The sequence below is a fragment of the Desmodus rotundus genome, chromosome X (assembly GCF_022682495.2).
Source record: "Desmodus rotundus isolate HL8 chromosome X, HLdesRot8A.1, whole genome shotgun sequence".
NCBI classification, from domain to species: Eukaryota; Metazoa; Chordata; class Mammalia; order Chiroptera; family Phyllostomidae; genus Desmodus; species Desmodus rotundus.
This window is the reverse complement of record NC_071400.1, coordinates 94,427,965-94,452,822: the sequence shown is the minus strand read 5'-3', so window position 1 is coordinate 94,452,822 and position 24,858 is coordinate 94,427,965. Positions and strand designations below refer to the sequence as shown.

Genomic DNA, 24,858 nt, shown 5'->3' with positions numbered 1-24,858 from the left:
TAGAGTTAGAATTTCAGATGGCTTAAAGGCATTTTCAATTTTTGAAAAACAGTGGCCTGTCTCTTTTGAAAGAGAGATGCTTTTGAGACAAATGCCCTAATACTTTTACATTTCTATAGACTTTAACAATTTCACAGAAACTTGCTAATAAATTTAAATTAACAACAGTTCCAGACCCTTTCGTTTCAATAGCCTCACCCGCACAGTCTGCCATTTCAATTTCCACAGGAACTTGGTCTTTATACAAAGTTGTGAATCCTGACAACCTTGTTTAGCTGCGTGAAGGTGATTTTTGTAAGACAGATTTACTAAGCAGGACACAATAAAAGGACTATTTAAGATTTTTTAAACTTAGACCGAATACTGTTAGGTCACTTCTGCCTGCACTTATGTGGTAACTCTAAGGCAGGGTTTCTCAACCTCAGCATTTTGGGCTGGACCACTCTTTCTGGGGGGGACTCATTTGTGCAGACTAGGATACTTAGCAGCATCCCTGGCCTCTACCCACCAGATGTGAATAGCACCCCTGCTTCACCCTCCCCACTCCTTCTGACTATTCAAAAATGTCTCCAAACAAGCCAAATGCCCCTGGGTGGAGTGGGGTGGGGGGAGAAAGGGGAATAAGTTTGGAGGGAGGCAAAATAGCCCAGTTCAGAACTGCTGCTTTAAGGCATGCGATTCTGTGCACATCAAAACCGAAGATTCTACAAAAAGCCTCATGTCTTATTCTAACAAAGGAGGCATATAATGTAAAATAAAAGCAAGTAGAGCCAAAATGTTCAGGCAGGGAAAAACTATTTTCAATTGAATCAAATTGAGATTATAATTATGAACTACTCAGTTTCTGTGCAGCAAGGTCTGATTTCAGCTGAACCTCTGCTAATTTCACAGTCATTTCTCTATAAAGGGCGCCACTCACTTTTAGGTTCGTTCCCAACGTTTGCTTTTCTCTCTGAAGTTCTTCTCTGTAGGGATGGATGCTTTCTTTTCTGTGTGATAAAGCAGCAAGAACATCACTACTCTTTTCTTTACTTGTTTCAAACCTCTGCACCAAGTTGTTGTCAACCTTAACTAAGGCAGAAGAAAGAGAACCAAGGATAACCAGTTCCTTCTCCAAAGTTAATGCCAAACGATCACTTAGCAAATCCTCACTTCCTGACTTTAGATTTTTGAGGAAACAGTTTATAGGGAGAATTCTGGTGAGACTATGAAGGCACTGTAACAAAGCTGTGCGATTCCTGGAATAAAAAACAAACAAACACAATATTACAAAACTCAGGACTGCGCAAAGCGGTTGTGCACAACATGTTATAGTAATTGATTAATGTTTATGTATAAATACTCAAGCAATTAATACAATTAATAACACATGTGATCATTGACAGAATTCAGACTGTACCAGCCAGAAACGCATATCCTACACCAAGTCAGCTAATACTTAAGAGGTTCCATCCTGATTAATTTTTTTCACTGAGTAATAAAATCAATGTTATTTTTTAAAATTTTCGTTGTGGGGGAGAGGTAATAGAAGATCTTAAGATAATTATTAGGCCCTAATCAACGGAAAATCAAAACAGCCAAAAACAAACATCAAATTAAAGCAGCTGCAGTTTTTCAATGAGGCCACTGTCCATTCACGCTATCCCAAGGCAGTGACGCGGACCTGTCCCCCAGTGGCACAGAACCCTACCACAGGGATCGCCGTTGGACCACTCATTCACCACACACTGACTTTTACCTGGAATAGACGAGCAAAATCCCTTCAAACGGTGTCCTTTGTTTCCAGCAGAAGAGTGTCCCATACAAACCTTCTGGCCCCTTACAAAAACAAACTTCTGGAAATTCTTTGATTACTTCACAGTTCATGTGTCCTAAGAGCCATGCCTTCATTGAAGTCAGGGAATAGCTGGCCGATGTGATTTGGAAACAAGTTTTGTGCAATGCTGCAAGAAGTGCAAAGAGATCTTCCATGTGTTCTACAAGAAAAACATGTCACAAGCTCGGTCATTAAACTCGATTATCAAATAAAGACAGTTCTTACAACTTTCTCGTTCAATTAGGTATGTGATTAAAAAGTACCAACAAAAAAATTACCTATAGGTTTCTTTGGAAATGTCACTAGGTACTTCCCACTTGAAAGGTCTTCTAGACTTAAACAAAGTCGGCCACACGGAATATAACGAGGTTCAGAACAGTTACCGTCTTCGCTCTTCCTGATCTGCAGCAGCACGGTGCAACGCAACCGACCGGACGCTAGAAGCGGCGCAAGCGCTGTTACAGCCGTGATGGTCTGTGCACATTCTCTCTCAGATGGCTGTCCACAAGCAAAGCTCTCCTCCTCCTCTTCCTCGCTATCAACAGTCAACTTGATCCTTTTTGCCTCTGATCCTCCTTCACAGGGCACTGAGCACAGTGCTGGAAAAGAGTCCTTACACAACTTGATCAGCCTATTCTGACACTTAATAAGCCGAAAGCTGGAGCAATGGGGTTCATCCATTAACAATGATAAAGTCACCTGGTTCAGGGACCTGTAAAACACCCAGAGTTTGGTTTAGCCCAGAAGTTCATTCTTTAGAATCAAACAGATTATTAAATGACATACAAACAACAAAAAATGTATTCTCTCCTTTGCTAGGAGACACTTCAAATGTAAAATGTATCAGTAAATTAAGCATAAAAGCCAACTGCATTTTAAAAATCCTGTATTAACACTGTTTCTTAAAATAGGAAAGCAAAAACATTGTAAATATGCTGGACTTTAGGAAAGCAATTCTTTTAATGGGAGGAAATGGTAAATTTATGCCTGGATTTTATTTTTGAAGTAGATTTTCCCTCCTTTTTTTAAAACCAGAAAAACAAACTACTCATTTTTAAAAAGACTTTATTTTGGCAATAATTTAGAATGCAAACACTTAAACTTCTAAAGTAAAAATTGCATTTTTACTTGAATAAAATATGCTTTTTATTATAGAATATTGTCTATCCCTCAGCAATAATGATTCTTGGGACAAAATATTATTAAAAGTAACCTCACCTGTTTCTAGTCACATTTTTAGCGAGGCTACTACCACATTGCAAATTACATATCTGGCTTATACTGCATTTCTGCTGGACTGTGCTGTTCGAGAGAATCAGGATAAGGATATCGTGTTAGAATTTACTCACAGCGCCAAAGAAGAAACGGTTTGCACTCCAACAACCAAGCTGTCATCCACTACACGACACCATATCTTCTCCACTAGCTGTTCTGAATCTTGAGGATTGTCTGCTAACTTTTCATCACCAGCATGGACAGGATTTTCTTCGTTACCACAAAGAGTAACGAGACATTCCTTATAGAAAGACAGGTTTAAATAACTGATTGCAAAAAAACCTGTCAAATGTAGCAAAACTATTAAAAAAATGTTAATCAGCCTTTGGCCAGGCCTTAAAGCTTACAATATATTTTCAACTAAATTACCTATGATATACTATGTTATAGGCTATATATAATTCATTAAAATAAAACTTGAAAAGCATGTATAACTAACTATTTACTCAGCTCAAGAAGCATGGCCCGATGGAAACACAGCAGGGATGTAAACCTAGAGTCCATTTTGAAAATGATCTGACAATATGCAGCCCAGGCTGAAAACAGTCCCACCTCTATCTGCTCAGTGACTTACCCAAAACCTTTAACTGTAAACTTTTATACAAATTAAACTGATTAAATTATCTTTAGACTGCAGATTGATTATTGCTAAAATTTTATTAGTAAAGTCCAAGCCATACTAATTCATTTCCACACACGTATGGGTTTATAACAATAGAAATAGTAGGGGGGGAGGAAGAGGAGGAGGAGTAATGATAGTAATAATATACAAACTTACTGAATGCTTACTATAGGTCAGACACTGTTGTACATGCCATTTGTGTATTTGTTTAACCTTCACAAAAACCCTAATACCCTGGGTCTGTAGTACTATTAACTACATTTTCCAGATTTAAAAAAAAATGAGATTCAGGGAGGTTATGCCATAGGTCACACAGCTAGCAAGGGGTACAGCTGGGATTTGAACGAAAGGAAAGTGGTTCCAGAGCCCATGCTCTATTATAACCATTAATCTACTACAGGGTCTGGCACAAATAACTCCCCTTTTTTACTGTGAAATTTTTTATTACAAAATCATAAGCATGTAATTCTGTAATATAACAATATCATACCCAAGCACACCATATGACATTTTAGGTGAAATGTTCAAATTAAAACTATAAATTATGACACCCGTATTATGACCCTACCAACCACACTCAAGCAGGCCTTACTTCTGCCGGACCCTGTATATTATTACCCCTCAATGTGGTAATTACTGAAAAACAATATGAGCGCTTCCACTAGAATGAACTAAACATGTTCCTAGGAATCTGCCGCTTCTGCTAGTAGCTGAGATGTGAGGCAGACTATTCATCCAAAACCTGCAGAGATGTTTACTGCCTGCTAGGGTTGCTTTTCAAACTAACGATGTAAAGGGCAAAAACGGTGTTTGCACACAGCGGTTTCAATGCATTAATTTCTAAACATTTCTTCCCCTTTTCTAATACTGGCAAAATTGTTGGCATGAGGTAAGGAAGGAAAATGGGGAGGCTATTTGTTTAATGCTCACCTGAGGATATATATATATTTTTAATTACTATTTATTGATTTTAGAAAGACAGGAAGGGGGAGCAGGGGAAGGAGGGAAGGGGACAAAGGGGGAGGGGGCAGGGAGGGAGAAAGAGAAACACCAACTGGTTGCCTCCCCATGGGGGATCGAACCCATAACCTAGGTATGTGCCCTGGGGAATCTAACCCACCACTTTCTGGTGTTCAGGATGACACTCCAACCAACTGAGCCACTGGGCCAGGGTGGAGACTTTTAACAATGACTTTCATGACGTTTCTCAGGAAATTAAAAGAGTAATACAGAAATGTCACATGACATGCTTTTGTTAAGCTTCTTATACCAACAGAATCATATTTTGGACCCCAGTCCTCATATTACTAGGACTGAAATACAGACCCAAGGCACAGACCATTATAAGAATGGTCAACCTTGAAGAAGGTCAGAGCAAAGCACTAAAATGACCTGAGGGAATAAAATGCACGGTCAAGTTCCTCTCTGTCCGGCTATTCATGATTTATTTGTAACTTCTCTGCATGGAACTAACATGCATAAAAACTAGTTTTTATGAACTCAAAGCAGTTTTTGCTAACTTTCTACATTACTGTACAGGCATAAATAACTGCAAGGTACCTGAAGAGGTGCTTATGATGGTCAACCACAAGGAAAATGAGAATAAAATTATAAAAAGCAGACATAAGGGCTAAAAATCAGAGCAATTTAGGGACATTAACTAGAGAAATATATATCTGTGAAAATGAACCATGCAAGAGACTAAAAGAACAACTATTATACTAATGACGAAATTGTGTTATCATCAATACAAGGTTAAATAATGTTCAGTCATTGTTTAAGAAGTCAGAAAATATATAATTCTCTTAGAAGTAATTTTATTCAGGCTATAAAAATAAAAAAGTTTGGTTAAATCTTTTTAAACAAAAGGACTTATTCTCCAAGGTTCCTGATAACTGAAATTTTCATATCCTACTGAATAAGAATAATTTGTAAATTGGTAAAATACTGGCTTCTTAATCACGTATTTTTCAATGTCATAAAGGCCCACCATTAATAATCCCTGCCACTTTGCTTCATGATCCATTGAGCATTTCTAATATATTCCAATTTCCAATTTAAAGAACTCTTCAATAGGTTTCAATTATGAAATGATAAAATGGTCGCATGGCTAATTTTACCTCCTCTGCAATTGATGTACTATCTTCTTTTCCTTGAAGCAGGTTCATTAAAGCTTTGTAAGATTTTAAAATAATTTTTTCCTTAAGCAAAAGATGCTGCTGTAGTTCCTGAATAGAAGCCAAACCAACCTGTAAAGTAGGAAAAAAAGTCATTGCTGGAGACGTAATTTCAAATGAAATCTGACATGCCATGATTTCGGCAAGTGCTCTCTTCAAATCTGCCTATTAATTCATTTTTCTATAGAAAAGCAAAGAATACTTCTCAGAGCAAAACTATTTTATTTGTATATTTTAAGTCTCTAATTACAAAGGACAACACAGCAAGTAACTGCGATCGATTTTACATATCAAATTGAGAGAATGTCAATGTATTAGCGTTCCTGTTACTACTGAGTTAAGTAATCAATCAATATGATTAAGTCCAATCAATATGAATAAAAAGCAAAGCCTACCAATACTTCTACTCCCACAAGGAAACTGTTTGTGTTGTTGAAGTAATTTCTGCTTCAAAACAACAAAAGGCATCATGATGAATAGAAATAGTCAATTTCATTTGATACTGTTTGAAATCCTCTATTCATATAACCTTTAAAAAATTTTAAAGATGACACATAATAAACTGTCACACATTTATTTTTGTGCTAATAACCTCAGTGCTAAAATTGACTCTTAATTACTATGGGAAAAAACTGGCTCTGCACTGGACATAGAGAAACCCATTCCTTTTATTGTACCAGATAAATAGATGTCAGCACGAAGGATGAAACAGTCATGAAATACATTTTGCTACTGAAAATTTAAAGAGTCACATCACTGAACTGATACAAGCTGCTTCATTTCACTTGGATATCTGAGACTGTTTCACCATTAATCCGGTTTTTAATATGTTTTTCTAGATTGAAAAAACAATGTATCCTATTTTTGCATTCCTTTCTTTTAAATGACATCTTAAGGCAGGTAAATTCTTTGTCTTTTTATCAATGAATAGAAGTTGGAGAGTGAAGGGAGACTGAATCATATTTTACCTCATTGAACAAATGTAAAGTGTCTAGCTAATATTTTGAAATTTTATCTGTTGACCTAGTTTCATGGGCTCCACATGCTTCACACTCCATCATCCATTTGCTCATTAATAATTTAGGCAAAGGGAGATGTACCCATGAGAGGCGGAGCAAATCTGAGACTGTCGGAGGGGGAGGGAATGAAGACAGGAATATTTGGGCAGACTGAAAATAAGGACCCCTCAGACAGGATCCTGTTCTCTCTTCCCTACTCCCCTCAACACGCCGCCTATTCAAAGACTGAATGGTGAATCACTACACCCCTCACATACTGTTATGAAGTCTTGTTATAAAACTATGAAAATAAGCACATGGTAAGAAATTTAAATAACATAAAAGGGCATTTCCCCTTCCCTTCCTAGACTCTCAGTCCCACTTGTGCAGCCAACAGATTGCTTACCTTCCCAGAGTGTTTCCAAGTATCTTTTAAGGAACGCTCTTCCTCCTCCCAACAAACAAACAAGACCCACCCAAAGCCAAATACAGGAGCGGTTTACCCTGCACGATAGTGGACCCTGCTTTTTGTTCTTTTCACTGTGATATCTCTCAAGCATGCGGAAGAGTGCATGATACAGAGACATTTACAGACAAATAATGAAGTCAACACCCACGTAACCACCACACTCCAGCCAGAAAGTAGAGCCCCAGGGGCTGCCCTCAGCCCTCCCTGGCCACGAACCTCTTTCTCCCCTGAAAGCAAACTGCCCTGACCTTTAAGATAACTTTCTCATTTGTCTTCATAATTTTACCCTCATTTGTATGAATTTCTAAAGAATACTTTTAGTTTTTTGTGTGTTTAGCTTCTGAACTTTGAACCAATTGAATAATTCTGTTCAGGGTCACCCGTCTGTCCCTAGCAGCTGCAGTCCCTGCCTCGCATTGCTCTCTAGTATCCCATGGCATGACTGGACCAGCCTACTTCTCTGGTCTGCTGTCGGTGGACATCAGGGTTACATCCAGTTACAGAGTGTTCCAGACAATGCTGCTGTGAACATTCCTGTCTGTACAAGTACACGAGTGTGTCCAAGGTCCTGGTCTTCCCAAGTCCCCTCCAGCAACCGCTTGAAAAACAGATTTCACAAGGAATAGAACAGGGAAATGCACTGTAGTTCACGCTCACCAAGTTGCTTCACCTTTCAGTCTCTCCACTTGTTATCTCATATGGAAAATGGGAAGAGGGGAGGCTTGTTAATCCCTGAAAGGCCTTCCAAAACTTGGAATGTTTAACCACATTTAGAGCAAGTGATAACATGTGGATCCCCGAGGTAAAATGGAACCCCAGCTATCCTGGATTCCCCACCTGCGCATGGCCCTGGCTCCCCTTTAGGTTTCATTCATATTTTCCTTCCTTTCCTCTGTGCTATCTTCTAAATAACTTTGCTAACACAGTCTGACTTGCTAATTTGCTCTGCCTATGTTTGAGTCAACTATTAAACTCATCTGTTGAGGGTTTTTTTGTTTCATTTCAATGTATCTTTAGTTTCTAGAAATGCTATTTGGTTATTTCATGTGAATAAACAATGCCTTGTCATTATGTGCTTAGTTATTCCGTGGTGGCTCATTGTTTTTGAAAAATTACTTGTGAGATTGATAGGAGGCCTAGAATAAATTTCCCGTTTGGAGAAAGGCTTTTATGTTTGTTTCTGCTTGGTGCCTGGGGCACTACTGCTTTATGTTAAATGCGCATGCCCCTGGGGCAAAAGCAGTTTGGTGTCTGCTTCTCTCTCTGGGTTCCACTGTTTAGAGTTTGGCTGGATAATTTGTTCTTCTATTTTCAGCTTTCTAAAGCTTTTAAAATATATTTCAGTTATCACTTTAAGTTGCATTATCAGGAGAGTTGGTCCAAATAAGTTAAGTTATTACCAGAAGTGGAATTTCTGAAATCAGGCTTTCATAAATTACATTATTTTGGCATCATTTCTAGATCGGTGTAAAGACCTACCGTATTCTTTTTGAGAGCTGCATACTAGTCCATGGTTCAGGTATACATTCATTTATTTACTGTACTCCTAATGATGGATTTTTGCTTCTGACTGATTTTGTTATTTATACTACATAAATGTCCATGTAAAATCATCGGTGCTGACTTGTGCAAGTATATCCTCAGAATAGATTTCTAGAAGTGAAACTACAAGAGTAAAGAGGTATGTACAATGCACATTTTAGTAGCTAGAACAAGTTCCCCTCTGAGGGGGCTGGACCACTTTACATTCTCAACAATTTCAGAATGCACATTTATATTAGGAAATTAATCCTCTGTCATGTGTTATAATTTTTTACATAATCTGCCCTTTTATTCATCTTACTTTGTTCAGAATATAAAAGTTGTAAATGATATTTCAACTATGTTCGCTATGATATTTCATTTATCTGTTGCTCACAATTATATTTAGTATGTGTTCGGTAAGCATTTGGTGAATTCACTTTAATAATGAAAATAGTTCCAAATAATTTTAAAAGGGTCTGCAAAGTATATATATATTTACAATCCAACTTTTTACAGAAAAGTTTGTCAGGAACAGAGGAAAACGTTAAATGATCTAAGAAAATAGACAAATCCAAAAGGAGGAACAACTAGCCTGGCCTCCTCATTAGTATCATTTAAAAAATAAGGGAGGGGACATTACCCGAAATAAAAAGACCACTGAAAAATGTAATACTTAAATGCAAGTGTAAACTTTGACTGGATTCTGAAGAAAGTGACTATAAAAAAACATTTTTGTGGCAATTAAAGACATCTGAATATGGACTGAATAGTAAATAAGATTAAGGGATTTTTATTAATTCTCTAAGTGCAATAATGGTATTTTGGATACATAGGAGAATGTCTTTAATTTTCGGAGATTCCTGCTAAGATACATAAGAGTAAAGAATTATGATATGCACAACTTTCCAGTGATTCTACAAAAACATATACATACATGTACACAAGCACAAACAGATGAGGCAAACATGATTTTTCCAAAGGTAACAACAGTTGAGTCCATGTGGGGATTACAGAGATAATCCCCATACTATCCTTTCAATTTCTCCGTATATTTGAAAATTTTTATAAATGGAAAAAGGCAGGTTAAAAAGGAACATCTTATTATCACATTTTCATGTGAATTTGTATATTTATTTGAAAAATCTGCAAGAATATACATGCCAAAGTGTAAAAATTGATTATATCTCAGTAGCAGAATCAAAGGTAATCGTTTATTTTTCATATTTCTTTGCATAGTCTGAGCATTTTACAGGAAATGTGGATTACCTTCCGACAATAGGAAAACTTTTTTGTATAGAGTTTCATATGGAAAACTGGAGGGTGAACTGTTCACGTTTGGAACATGTTCAGTCATCAGATTTGCTGCTCCTTAAAGAGATACCATGGTATTCTGATCTTACAGACCAGAAAGAATGTGTTTTTAAAAGTGAGTTTCCAATATTTCATCTTAGGAGATATTAAACTTACACAATCTTACTACAAAAAGCTATCATTTTTAGATGGCACAATTATAAGACATGTCAACACAGTTTTGACAAAGGTACGGAAAAGGTAAAGATTGTTTAATAACCATTTATTAACGATCACTGAGTTGCTTATATTTTAAGGGCCGAACTTTCAAAGTTCTTTCATTCATTTAAAATAGCACTAATCCAAAACAGCAAAAGTCAAAAAGCAAACACAAATACTAACTTTCACTCTTCTTTCCAGACCTGGAATCACCAAATAACGATTATCTGGTTTGTCTTCGAATAAGTCATCTTCATTGTAATCCAATGCTTCACTCTAATAAATTTTTAAAAAATACACTGAAGCTGAAATTTTGAAATTGAAAATTCATAATATTAACAATATACAATTAAAATTTATCCAGTCAAAGGGCAGTTTTCTATGTTAGACACTATTATATAAAAGACAAAATATATATATTTCCCCCATCTTCTTATAACTAGGAAAAATTACAATTATTACCACTATTACTACCCATGTAACATCTATATACTACTTCAAAAAGTATCAGCTTACAAAATTTTTATAAACTCCTAAGTCCTATAAGTAGAGAAAATAAGAATCACCCTCATTTTAGTGATGAAAAAATTGAGGCTCAGAGGCATTTTTATATCGATCTGAGATCTAATGTCAGGGGTATTATTACCCTTTGCCCCACATCTTAAGGTATGAACTGTTACTTCTTTTTTTTCCTCAAAGATTTATTTTTAGAGAGAAGGGAAGGGAGGGAGAAAGAGAGGGAGAGAAACACCTTATCACATCTATGGGTTGCCTCTCGCAGACCCCCAGCTAGGGAACAGGCCCCACAACCCAGGCGTGTGCCCTGACCTGAAATTTAACCTGTGACCCTTTGGTTAGTAGGCTGGTGCTCAATCCCCTGAGCCACATCAGCCAGGGCTGTTGCTTGTTTTAATAAAGCAGTTTCACCTCATTTTATTACTTACTTAATCTAATATTACCACGTTTATTGATATAAAAGGATTTTAAGAAGCAACAAGTCAATTTACAGTATTTTTGTCACTTGAGTGACCACCAGATATACTATACTGAAAAGTTTAGTCAATTTGTATGGCATTTGTTGAAAGGACATTCAATGTATAGTCATGTGCCACATGACATTTTGGTAAACAACTGACCACATGCAACTGTGGTCCTATAAGATTATAACAGACCTGAAAATCTCCTATCGCCTAGTGACACTGGACCCATCATAACGTTGTAGGGCAGCACGTTACTCACGTGTTTGCGGTGATGTTGGTGTAAAACAAACCTATTGTGCTACCAGTTGTATAAAAACATAGGCACATGTACATTGCACACTGCATACAACTGGTCCAGTGCATAACACTTGATAATGACAATAAACAGCTGTCACAGGTTTGTGTGTTTACTACACTAGGCTTTTTGTCATTCTTTTACAGTGTACTCTTTCTACCTATAAAGTTTGTTGTAAAACAGTATGTCACATTCCATACACCAGTAGCAGCTTCCTATCATACACCTCATGTTTACATCTTTTGATGGTATCTTTTTACCTTGTGCTTGACTTAATCTCATGTTGTTTTATAAACTTAGTGCAGCCTAAGTGTACAGTGTTTATTAAGTCTACAGTAACGTCGTAGGCCTTCGCATTGGCTCACCCCCCACTCACTGCCTCACCCAGAGCCACTACCAGTCCTGCGAGCTCCATGCGTGGTTAAAGTGCCCTGTACAGGTATAGTGTTTTTTGTCTTGTACTGCGCCTTTTCTCTCTCGATATGTTTAAATACACAAATACTTGCTATTCTGATACAATTGCCTATAATATTCAGTATAGTAACATGCTGTACAGATTTGTAGTCTAGGAGCAAAAGGTCATATACCATATAGACTAGGTATGTAGTAGACTGTAGCGCCTAGGTTTGTGTAAGCACAATGACGAATCACCTAACGACACGTTTCTCGGAACGTATCTCTATCACTAAGTGGCATACAACTGAATTTTTAAAAGGTTCAATCCATGTATTTTTAAAGTTCAAAAAGTTACTTCATATTAAAAGGTTCAATCCATGTATTTTTAAAGTTCAAAAAGTTACTTCAAGTATGAAATCACAAACATTTAAATAGTGGGTGAAAAGCTTTAAAACACTCAAATTTTCTAAAGTGGTTCTTAATGTATAAAAAGTAACCAGAACTTACCGAATAGTTGATGTTTTCAAGATTTGTTATTTTAAATGAACTCAGGTAATCTGAATTTAAGGAGTCCTTAAAAAGGAGCAGTACTTGTTCCCTTCCAGTTCCGATAAAGTCATCTATGAGTACCGCGCTAATATTTTCCCACTGGGCAGCAACCTGAGTGTAAAGAAGGAAAAAAATTCAGATGTGAAATCAACAAAACCCTGTTGCTGCATGTGGCTGCATGTATTATCGTCAATCCTATAAACAAGTACTGAAAATGGTAGCATGAACCATTTTACTATAAAAACTAAAATAAATATATTGAGGAATCAAAAAACATAAGGAGTTATAACTTTATAAATATCAAGGTACTTAAATTTAATATTTTTATCAACATTTGTGCGGGTACTGTAACATTGCTGATTTTTGTACAAAAATTTTATTATAATTTATAAAATCTATTACTTCCCAAGAGTAACTATTTCGTAAATTCTAACACTTCTCATGAGAAAGTCTAGCAAAGGTTCTTTCCCTAACATGGTCAATTTAAGGACGACCCTCACTCCCATAAGCCTTGATGGATGTATACAGGGTGGGGGAAATGCAGCTTTACAGAACAAACTCTGTGTTTCACACACTTGTAACTGTAAACCTACTTTTGCCCCACCCAAAGAATTCAGTTGTAGTAGGTAACTAGAAGGCACCAGTACATACTTTAAGAGCAGAATAATAACCTTTAAGAGTCAGGATGACAAAAGATTTGACTTTGGGTGGGAAACACATAATGCAACATATAGATGATGTATTATAGAATTGTATACTTGAAACCTATATAATTATATTAGCCAATGTATTACCACAATAAATTTAATTTAAAATTTTAAAAAAGTCAAGATGAACTCAATACCCTAAACTCTGATTGGGGGGAACAAAACCATTATCAGAGCCACAAAAGGGGAGGGATTCTAATAGGGGGGTACCTAGAAGTATCCTAGCCGAATGGAATGGTTTGACCAGTGTATAGCAGAACGTGAGACCCCAAGTTTAAAACAGAAGATAACTTCTTAAAGGTCCATGAAGCTAAAAGCCTTCCAGATTGGTCCCCTGGAAAACTAAGACCATGGGGGTCAGACACCCCTTGTCCCTCAGGCAGAAATACTGAAACCTGCACTCCGAATCCCAGGAGCGCAGTTCCATTATCAATGCATAATACGGGAAGGCAGCTTGCATTACACCAAGAATCTAAGTAAGACTCTTCAATCTATATAACCAAACACCAACCTTTCCCTTTTAAGGCACTTCTAAAGCAGTGATTTTTCACTTATGCAAGGAAGGACCTTATTTGTACACCTATGTCCTCTCTTCCTTCCACTTGCCCAGGAATATCACAGAGTATAACAACAATATAAAGGACTGTATGAATAATACCTATATTAGTAATAAGCATGTGCTCAGCATGCAAATACTATGGAGCTCTGCAGTCACACACACACACACGCAATCCATACGTCTATACTAATGCCGTCCCAAGCGTAAGGCACATACATAACTTAAAATTTCCCAACAGCCAGTAAAATTCTCTAGTGGCAGTGAAAAGAAAAAGGTAAAAGTAACTTCCTTATTTAATCCAATATATCCAAAATACTATCATTTCAATACAATCAATAAAAATTGAGATATTCTACTTTCATCTTTTACTAAGTCTTTGACATCTGGTGTGTATTCGACATTTCTAGAACATTCTAACCCAGACTAGCCACATTTGAGAGGTTGAATAACCACATGTGGCTATAGCATCAGACACCCACTTCTACAACCTGTTTCCGTCTACAACACGATACCTCTTTCAGGTATATTTTTAAATGATCTCAATTTTGAAATGCCTGCTACATAGAGTTCTTGCCAAAACTTGCAGAGATTAATTTCTACCCGAGAGAAAGCCTAAGAAGGGAAAAGCTACTCATGTGTTTTAGACTCAGCTCTCTTTCAAGCCCTGTCATTGGATAAAACATTATACCTAGGAGGGCAGATTTGAGACCACACTAACCTTGATTTATTACTTTTTCTAATTTATGCTTATTTGTATTTTAGCCTATCTTTGTAAGCTGCCTTAATTCCTTTATGGAATGGAGCACTAAAAGGATGAATGGGTAAGATTAGACCAGAGCCTACCCGAAGGAAGAGTATACTGTTGTTTCCGCCCATTTGGGGAAAAACCCGCCATCACAGACACCACTGTATTTTCAGTAATGTCTTCATTTTATTATTCAAAACCTCTTACACTGTACCACAACAGTAAATTCCTCTCAGAACTCAGTGTTAGAAAATATGCTTCCCTTGATACTGTACATCCCATTCAATTGTAAAACCTGATGTATTTACTTTGTCTTAACTGCTAAACTAAGTGTAATTGCTCACATGCAATTACTTCCCTTAACTCTCCTCCTCCTCTATTTGTAGATTCTTAGCATTTATTCCTGCTTTTAAAGTAATCAAATATTTTACCCTAAGCTATATCCAATTTTCAAAAGTAGGTTGGTATAAATATAACACCAAGATAGAGACAGAAGCGGCAAAACTCCAAGGTTACCTAGGCAATTTAGAAGCACTTAAATTGCCAGATATCAGGGTGTAACTCCACAGCTCTCAATACAGGGCATTTGCCAACAATTTAGAACTATCAGACTCCCTGGGGAGGGAGCCTAAGGCAGATGGCGGCAGGGGCTCAGCTAAGTACCAGTAACTTGTGGAAACGATGGTGGTCCATTGTAAAGAGCCCTAGAACACAATTTCAAGGCAGGGATGCCAACAGTTACAGGTAGGTAGGCTTACAGGGCCTGACAGTATCCAGCTTTGGGTAATGTGAGTGCAGAGCTCCACAGTGTCCAAGCAGGGGAACCACTTCAAGGGAGTTAGGACAATACCCCACAGAATTAACTAGGCACCGGGGAATTGTTTTTTCCTTATCCAGGTGAATAAGAGACCTTAGATAGGGCCAAGTCATTGATGACAGCCCTTGCCCGAGCCTTACATTAATAGCTACCACTTACTGAGCTACTCCTCTGTGCCAAGCACTGTGCCACACACTTCCCAATGTCACTTCACTTAGCTATCCCCTCTCAGAGGCGGGATGATTTCAATTTCATAAACATGAAAAACAGATTGACAAAAATGACATACTTTCCTTAAGGTAACACTAATAAGTGGCTCAGTTGCGATTCTGTCAGGTTAACTGTGTTCTTTCCATTACCCTGACCCCAGTAAGGATTATGGGCTATACCAGATGCTTCCCCCCCACCATTTCTTGACAGAAAATAAAGAAAATAGGATAGCTTTCAAATTATCTTCCTTTTGAGAATATAAGTGTAACAAGTTGAAAATTCCTGGGGCTGAAATACAACTGAGGCCTAGAGGTTATCTCCAGGCAGGAAAGGTTACCCTGGGGGCAAGGTCCTTGTTTTCCCAGGTTTGTCACTGGCTTGGCATGGGTTGGGGGGTGCACATTCGCCCTGGTGACCTTCTGCACCTCACTGTAAATTGCTCGGCCATTGTGTTCAGCTCTCTGTCTCAGTTTCCCTATTCACTTGCCAAGGAATTTTCCTAGCTTCTCACTATCCTGTCTCAGTCACACAATACCTAGTAACATAAAGGTAATTTATACTCTTCTGTCTCAGTTATACAATTCCTAGTAACAGAAAGGTAATTTACAAGGGCAAAGCCTGATAAAACACAATTTCGACCTGACATTTCCACATACACGAAGTAATGATTCACATAAAGAATGCCTCTCAAATTTTCTAAAATATTTATCAATATTCCATATCGTGACAGTAATAGAAATTTTAATTGAGCTTCTAATTAAATGGCTAGGGCACACAGAGTAAGGCACTCTACTTTTTCCAAGGTAACACAAAAAATCTGAAAGTGGTATAACGTGCTAAAAAAAATCACTACTGGAAGAGATAATTTCTGACACGTAACGATTATTTATCTTGAACTATAAACACTCAAATCACATAAATGAATGAGCTGATATATATCTAAAGCCAGGCGGATGCAGTGTTACCAAAAAATGAGGGTCAGAGAAATAGTACTGATGCAGATGACAGATGCAAAGTTATAACCCTCCGATTCCCTATTTATTTTCTGCACCTTTTTACTATTGAACACTTGATACCAGACAGTATTTTAAAGCAATTTCCAAACCTTACATTAAAAGATGCAACTACTGTAAATGTGGATAAAATGTGAATGCTTGCTAAGGACAACTCTGAGTTTCAAAATACAACCAAAAAATGTCTACGTGAGTTTTTTAAAAGATTAACACATCATTCATCTCTGGAGAACAATTACTTGCCCCTTCAGGGACAACACCACATTTTGAGGAATTCCTCTAGATTAAAATTTAAGTTTAAATAGATGATTACCAGCTTTTAAAATGTTGAACTCATTTCAGTTTTCTAAGAAGGCTTATGAAGTCAAATCATTTATAATCTTATTCTAAGTATAAATACACATCCAATTATTATCATATTAATAAAAATTAGTCATATTAAAAGACAAATAAATTAATCATTGTAGTTATACACTTGTGTATTTCTAAACTCAAAGGTTTTATGACTCAAAATGGCAAACTTAAACCTTTTTTAAATATTTTATTTATTTTTTAGAGAAAGGGGAAGGGAAGGAGAGAGGGAGAGAAACGTCAATCTTTTGCCTCTCACATGCCCCCAACCAGGGACCTGGTCTGCAACCCAGGCACGTGCCCTGCACAGAACCGAACTTGGCACCTTTCGGTTTGCTGGACAACACCCAACCCATTGAGTCACACCAGTCAGGGTGAGCCAAAACCTTTACCAGGTAGTATTCAGGTAACTCTAAGGAAAAAAAGAGTAATGTAACATATATGATTTTCCTTTAAGTGCAGCACTGAGAATTGATTTGGATGCTAAGGCTCCAGGATGAACTCTATGAAGTGTAGGAATGCTGACTAGGTCTAAGACTATACCAGTTGAATGATTACAAGTACTGTACCTGAAAGTTCTTTTCCCAAACAGCACAAGCACTGGACCTAAAGCATACAACGAAAAGGAGACCTTCGCCTGAATCCATAGGTTGAACTTCACGAGGATCTCCAAATGGAAGCTGGCACACACTTTTAGGAGTCCCATTTTGGAATGAAATCAGCTGATTCTTTTGAGTAAGGGCAATCAGAGACATTCTTAGCTGGTTGTTGACAAACTCAGTTGCGCAGACATGCACCTGAGTTATCACAGTGCTGTAAGCAGGAGGGATAATGTATGTATCACTTATTACTTCTTCACTTTCAAGGAAGTATACACAAAACGTGGTATTCCAAACTGCATAATCTGATTTTGAAGGCTCCGGGGTGCCTTCTTCCTCAGATAAATAACAGTTCTTTTGTCCTATTAAAACCATTCCTACATTTTCAATCTCTCCTGCCCACTCAATAGAGGAAAAGTTAACAGACACAGTAATAACTTTGCCAGTTTGGGAAGAGATATAGAAGAATGTTTTGACATGTTTCCATAAAATTAAAGGGCCGTTCAAGACCCTTACGCCATCCTTCAACTCATGGCCTAGTCTAAAACTCAAACACTTTTCAAATTTATTGGTACTGTGAAGAAATAGTAGAAAATAGTTGAAACTATTATTCTTTTCATTGCCTTGTATCATAATACAAGGGAGGTTCATTCCAGTTCTGAAATCTGACACACAGTTGCAACACATGATTTTGAAGTGGTAAGAGTTTTCTTCCTTTATGCTAAAGAATCCGGTGGACTTCTGAATGAATGCACTCGTTTCTCTGTCAAATACCATTCTTCTGACATGTAATACGGGTATTTCTGCAGGCCCTTTATCTGCAAAATTTCCTTTAGACAACTGAAAAACAAGGACTTCCCCATTATAACACAAGAGCCTTTCTTGTTCATCACATGACACCGCTTGTTTGCTCATCATTCCACAACATCAAGTCTTTGTGTTCATCCAATTTTCGAATGCAAATGGATTCCATTCGATGCTTTTAAACCTAAAACTGAAATGACAAAAACGGCCATCAGGTAGGCAGAGTAGAAAACACATGTTTTGATTAGAAAAATATTACATTTGTTAGAGGACAATAAATTTTATTAAGTTACCATTTTTAAGCTCTTTATGCTCTTAATGTCACACTTAACAAAAAACATATCCCAAGTATTATTTCTATGCAGCCCATAAAAAACAGTTTGCACAGAATGCAAATAACCACATCACAAACAATAGCAGAATGTGTTAACAGCAACTATTAAAAGCTGTGGAGCTCTGTTAAAGTGATCGCAGACATTCTTTTTGGCTCAGGGAATTTAAGGGATCCTCTTCTGTCTCTCTTTCAAACCTATCAACCTAATCTGGTTTCCCCGGCCAAAGATTCAAATTATACTGCTCCTATAGCCCAGGCCCTTGGGGCCCTGCTTCCCCAAGACAGGAGCTCATACAGACTTTATGACCAAAATGAAAGCCCAGAAAGAAAAACAGATACTCTAACAAGGCTTTTAAAAATCTCCACAGGAGTAAACAGAAATAAATCTTAAATCCTACTTTAGAAAAGCAATGCAGTTTTAAGACCTAAGTCACTATTCTTACTCTAAGTAGAAAAAAGACTATTAGTAATATTGTAATAGAAGAATCACATAATAGTGATCAGTTATCCATGCTTCCTATCATATTTTGCCGTGTAGGATGCGCACTTTTTTGCCCAAATTTTTGAGGGAAAAATAAGCATGCACATTATACATAGGTGTAATGATTACATGATCCCATGTATAATGCGCACAAAATTGTGGGTGCGCATTATATACAGCAAAATACAGTAATTCATACTCTCTTTTCTCTTACTTGTGGATCATTTACACTAGGAAATTCAATTACTTCAGAAATAAATGAAAACTAGGTCATTTAAAAGCAAATAATATTGTTTTACTCTGTTGGATGAAAAGCAAACTCTAAAGGCTTAGGTTTTGTTCTTTTATTATAAATATCCACCAGTAGTCCAATTAGAAGAAAAGTATTAATCATTGAACCTTATCTACAAATTTAATGTAGCCTGCATATTAGAGAAATGACTGATTTGGAGGAGATTCTACTTAAAAGCAGACTAGTCAGCATCTACTTTCAAACCTTATTGTCCAATATCCAAACACATCACTTGTGGTTTTAAAATTCTTTGCAACTCCTTTCATCAAAAAGTGGCACTTAGTTCTCTCGTTGAGGGCTGGTCATTATGATGTGCTTCTAGCCAACAGAATGTGGCAGAAATGACAGTGTGTGACTTCTGAGATTGGGCCATAGAGCACTATGGCTTCCTTGTCAACCTCTTCCTTGGATCACCTGCACTGGGGAAAGCCACCTGCCGTATCATTAACACCCTTAAGAAACCCCATGGAGATGGGCACAGGGCAAGGAAATATAGCTTCCTGCCTAAACACAGCGAGGCACTGAGGACTTTTGCCGACAGCCCTGTGAGTGAGCCTTCTTGGGGTCAGCTCCTCCAGCTCCAATCAAGCCTTTCGTTAACTCAGCCCCTTGGAGAGACCTTGCACCAGAACTACTGAGCTAAGCTGCTTCCAGATTCCTGAGTCTCAAAAATTTTGAGATAAATGTTTGTGGCTTTAAGCTGCTACATTTGGGAGTAATCTGTTATTCAGCAACTGACAAATACATTCCCTTATGGCATTTGTTTTTTTTTTTATTTTATTAAATTAATATTATTATTTTTGAGAATTTCATGAAATCTGTGACCTGAAGTAACTGGAGATATTGTATCATAACACAAAGTAGTAGATGTCACTGGCAGTTAAATGTCAAAGATACGGGACAAACAGGTAGGTACCTCAAAGGTGTGGCTTTTACTTACGAAACTACCTTTTCCTTTAAATGAAATAAACATGTGAGTTATGTTACATCAAAATGTATGAGTAATAATTTCTGTATTTCAAATCTCCCACAGATATGTCAAGTCTCTTAGAAGATTTCCAAAAAAGGAAAAGCATAAAATGATATATTCCAAGATAAAGATCTAAGAACACATTGCCTTTTACTACCTACTCAAAACCTTCATCAGATTTCTTCATAATCCTAAAAAAAAAAAAAAAACTGTGTAGAAAGGATTTTGTTATTTTAATAGTAAATGTCACAAAAGCTCTGACTCAGTCACATCCAGGTGTGATAGGGGTAAGGAGACTCTGATAGCTAAAAGGTCAGTAGAATCTCCCCCTTTACTAAACTTCAGTGGCACCCTGATGAAGTCGTGGCTTAGGGAACTCAGGCCCCTTATACTCTGTTCTTTTAATACAATGTATCACCAAGTTCCTTCACTTAGAAAACCCTCTATCTTCAAACTTTCTGTTCAACTCCCACTACAATAGTTCAAGGCTTCATCTCTCAGGCTGTGGTAAGAGCTCCTTAATGGGTCTTCCCTGGCTAGTCTCTCCCGTCTCCAGCATATCCCAGTCACTGTTCTAAAACACAACCTCTATCTGGTCACTGCCTCATAATTGAAAAACTTCGCAGGCACACCCACACCCTTCTCAAGAGATCCATGGGGTCCTTATAGCACCTGAAATGACAGATACTAAACATTGTTTTGAACATATGAATGACACAGAGATACAATGTTGCAAACCACTGTTATAAAGTTTAGTATGGTATTCAAAGCCCTGCTATAATCCTAAACCAACATCCTTTCAGCCTGAGCTCTATGCAAAAAAGCAAACTTCCTGTCGTGGGTTTAGAATCAAGTAGATTTAAAAACATAAATGCCTGTTATATAAAAGGTCATTATTTATTTGTAAATATTATTGCAAAAACATACATATTTTCAAGGTTACTTAAATGGGCCACCTTCACAGTTAAAAATTAGAAGCTACTAATATATTAATGGAGATAAATGATTTCACATGCGTGTATATCTATTTTATTTTACACTAATGAACATCTGTTTTAAGAGTAAAAGTTAGCATAATTCATAAAATAAACCTTTAAATGTATGGAATTAGTGGGGATTTTCTTTTTTTAGATAGAAATAATCTGAAAACAAGTGAAACAAAGGTTCAATTTAGAGGTTCTTAAACCAATGTAAACAAGCCCTGATTAATCAAACCCTGATTATCAGGGCACCAGGCTTACTATTCTAGCCTATTGGTCATTTGACTTTTTGGTTAGTACCCTTAAAACAATGGCTGCAGGGGGAAAAAAATAGGTTAACTCAAGCCAGTTAAATTTTACCTCCTGCTGCAACAATCATGGGGCGGGGTGGTGGGGCCAGATTTGGAAAGAGATTATTTATAGAATAGTATGGAATTAGTATGAGCATTTCCTGTCCTGTATTACCTTACACCAAAGTCAACAGTATATATTTTACACACACAATGTGTGAGTATACTGGAAAAACAATACATGATAATGTAATTGTAATAAGTTAGCAACAAAATTACCATCCTTATCCCCTCTTCTCCAGCAGCTTCCTCAGCAAATACACATTGCTGCCTTCAAATGCTACTAAATTCATCTGGGCACTGTGAATTTCCGAATTCTTTAAATTATTGTCCAAATTCTTTAAATTACTGTCTGGCCAGTTCAGGAGGATCCAAAAAGCACCACATGATCTGGATAGGAAATGTAAAAAGTGTCTATGCAACCATATCAATTGCAAACAGTACAAAGTATCTTTGGGAAAAAGGTGAGCTATAACAACAAAAAACCTCCCCTAGTAACATTAAACATAATCTTATGAGCATGATGCTGACAAAAGTTCTTTTTCCAACATATAGGACATTGTTACCTAAGCAAATTAACTTGGCTACAGAACAGGTGCACTGTTAAAACTTTTTCCTACCTGTATGCCTAGAAGTCATTTGTTGAGGCCTCCCCAGAATCACTCTCCCGTTTTCCTTTCCCAACAATACCTAGTGCACCTGAAATGCAGGTGACTGTGGAGAAATGGTGATCCACTAACAGGCAAGATTAAGTTAAAGAAGGATTTCTATGGCATATTAAGCATGTCTACATTTCTCTAAGCAACGATAAACCACTGAGAGATTTAAAATACAGAAACCAGTGTATACTTCTGGATTACAAAGATCCCGGTGACAGTGTTGAAGACAGTCACCAGGTGAGATTGGAGGGAGACCCAGCAATTAAAGAGATAATTATGAGCACTTAAGTAAAGGGAAAGGTGACTTTGGAAGGCAATATGGCAATAAACGGAAATGTATATAACCAGCCATTTCATTTCTAGATAAAAACCAAGAGAAATAATTCTACATAATTCACAAAGACACTGCTCTAGAATGTTCACTGTGCTGTTATGTGTAATATAAAAAAATAGTAAAAACTTCAATGACCAATAGTGGAAGGAATAAGTACAGATGGAATATCATACCATAGTTAAAACAAATGAATTAGATCTATGTATAGCACCATGGCTAGATTTGAAAAATAAAAACAAGAAAAATTAAGTTGCAGAAAAATGTATTTGGCAGTACATTATTTATCTAAAAACACATAAAACAGCATTATATATTTTCTGTTACCTACAATGGCTATTTTCCGAGTGCTTTCTCTGTACCAAGACTGTTGGACTTTGGAGTCACTCATTTATTCCTCACAACATTCTTATGCCACAGGCACTATTTTCCACTTTACAGATGGGGAAACTGAGGCATGGAGTTGAAGGATCTCCTCAAAGGCCTAGAGATAGAAAGTGACAGAGTGAGGATTGAAATCCAGGCAGCCTGGTCCAAAATAAAAATAAAAATGAAAATAAAAATAAAAGCAAAGCTGTAAAGATTGATTCGACATTCCTGACTATTTATTCTGGAGAAACGGATGGATTTCCTGGTAGGGGAACGGGGCCAGAAGAAGACGTCAGGCATACATCAGAGATATTGCGGGTTCGGTTCCACACCACAGTAATAGAACGAGTATCGCAGCAAAGTGAGTCATAATGGTTTTGCTGGTGGAGGGTCTTGCCTTCAATTTGTAAAAACGCAACACCTGTGAGGCACAATAATGTGAAGTGCAATAAAACGAGCTGTGCCTCTATCTTAAATGTTATTAAGAATGTAGCCAAATAATTTTTAAACAATGTATTCATATTTTTTTTCTCTATAGAAATGTATACAAAAGAAGCCTGTGTGAAAGATGCTGAAGTGTTAATCGTGGTTGACTATGGATGGTGGAAACTGGGGTACTGCTCATTCTTCTTGCAATGTCTTTGTATTTTCAGTATCTTTCAATTTTTAAAAAAGCCTGTATCATTGAATGGGAAACGACTTCCTTTCAATTTTTTAACCAGCAACCATAAAATTTGCTGCAATAACTTAGGAGTCAATGTTTCTCAACTTTGGCACTTGCTGACATTCTGCGCTGGCTACCTTGTCAAGGGTGTCCTGTGCATTGCAGGACTTAGCAGTACCCTGGGCTTCTACCCACCAGATGCCAGTAGCAGACACTTGTAAATGCCTGCTGGGAGGCAAAATTCCACCCACCCACCAACCCCCCACTTTGAGAATAATCAACTTAATAAACTAAAACGATTTGCATGCCTTAACTTTATATAACTGTTTGAGTTTAAAGATTTCAGAGATATATTCCTCGTTAAGTATCTCCCATTCCAAGTGGATAAGATGTTGCAAGGGGTGAAGAAAGTTTCAAGTGAAATATCCCCGAATATACCAAGCACTTACAATCTAGTTATCATTCCATAGGATGATACACATCCATTTGGCAGGAGGGACACTTATAGCCCGGGACGGCCGCTTCCTCCTCGCTCTCCCTCAATGCCGGGACAAGGAAGCAACCCCAGTCCCGACGCCCCTCTAGGAAGGTTGGGTAAGGGAACCCCACCGGCCCTACCTCCACGCGCTGCAACCCGCATGCTATAGTTGCCAGGTCCCGGAGGCTCCAAACCTCCCGCCCGCGCGCTGCATCCTGGGAGGGCTGGGCTAGAGGCTGCATCAAACTCTGAGAAGGTGGAGCCGGCCAAGCAGGCGGTGAAGGTTGCAGAGGGAGGCTGAGGGGGCGGGTCCTCCGGGAACTTTGTGAAAGCGAATGGCAGGCGGAGCTCGCTGGGGCGGAGTTCCGCGGGGGAAGAGCCTTCTATCAGAGGCTGGCGGGGGTGGACCCGCAGTGCAGGGGACGCAAGGGCGGGGCGAGAACAAGAAGCAAATGGTAAGCCAGGTCTAGGGCCTGGTCCCGCCACCAGACTCATGCGGCTGTATTTGATTGGCCAGATTGGCTACACCTCCGCC

General features: G+C 37.7%; 1 protein-coding gene across 1 annotated transcript; it reads right to left on the bottom strand.

Moving 5' to 3' along the window:
• Window positions 1-240: 240 nt before the first annotated feature.
• Window positions 241-24,513, bottom strand: FANCB (FA complementation group B). The gene is made up of 11 exons (XM_053917384.1): window positions 24,464-24,513; window positions 23,144-23,296; window positions 17,582-18,605; window positions 12,569-12,721; window positions 10,541-10,666; window positions 5,834-5,941; window positions 5,234-5,236; window positions 3,166-3,332; window positions 2,095-2,528; window positions 1,739-1,976; window positions 241-1,238 (listed from the first exon to the last, which is right to left on the bottom strand). Exons 3-11 carry the CDS (start codon window positions 18,527-18,529, stop codon window positions 827-829), a joined length of 2,589 nt encoding a protein of 862 aa, XP_053773359.1. The 5' UTR covers window positions 18,530-18,605; window positions 23,144-23,296; window positions 24,464-24,513; the 3' UTR covers window positions 241-826.
• Between the last annotated feature and the right edge of the window lie 345 nt (window positions 24,514-24,858).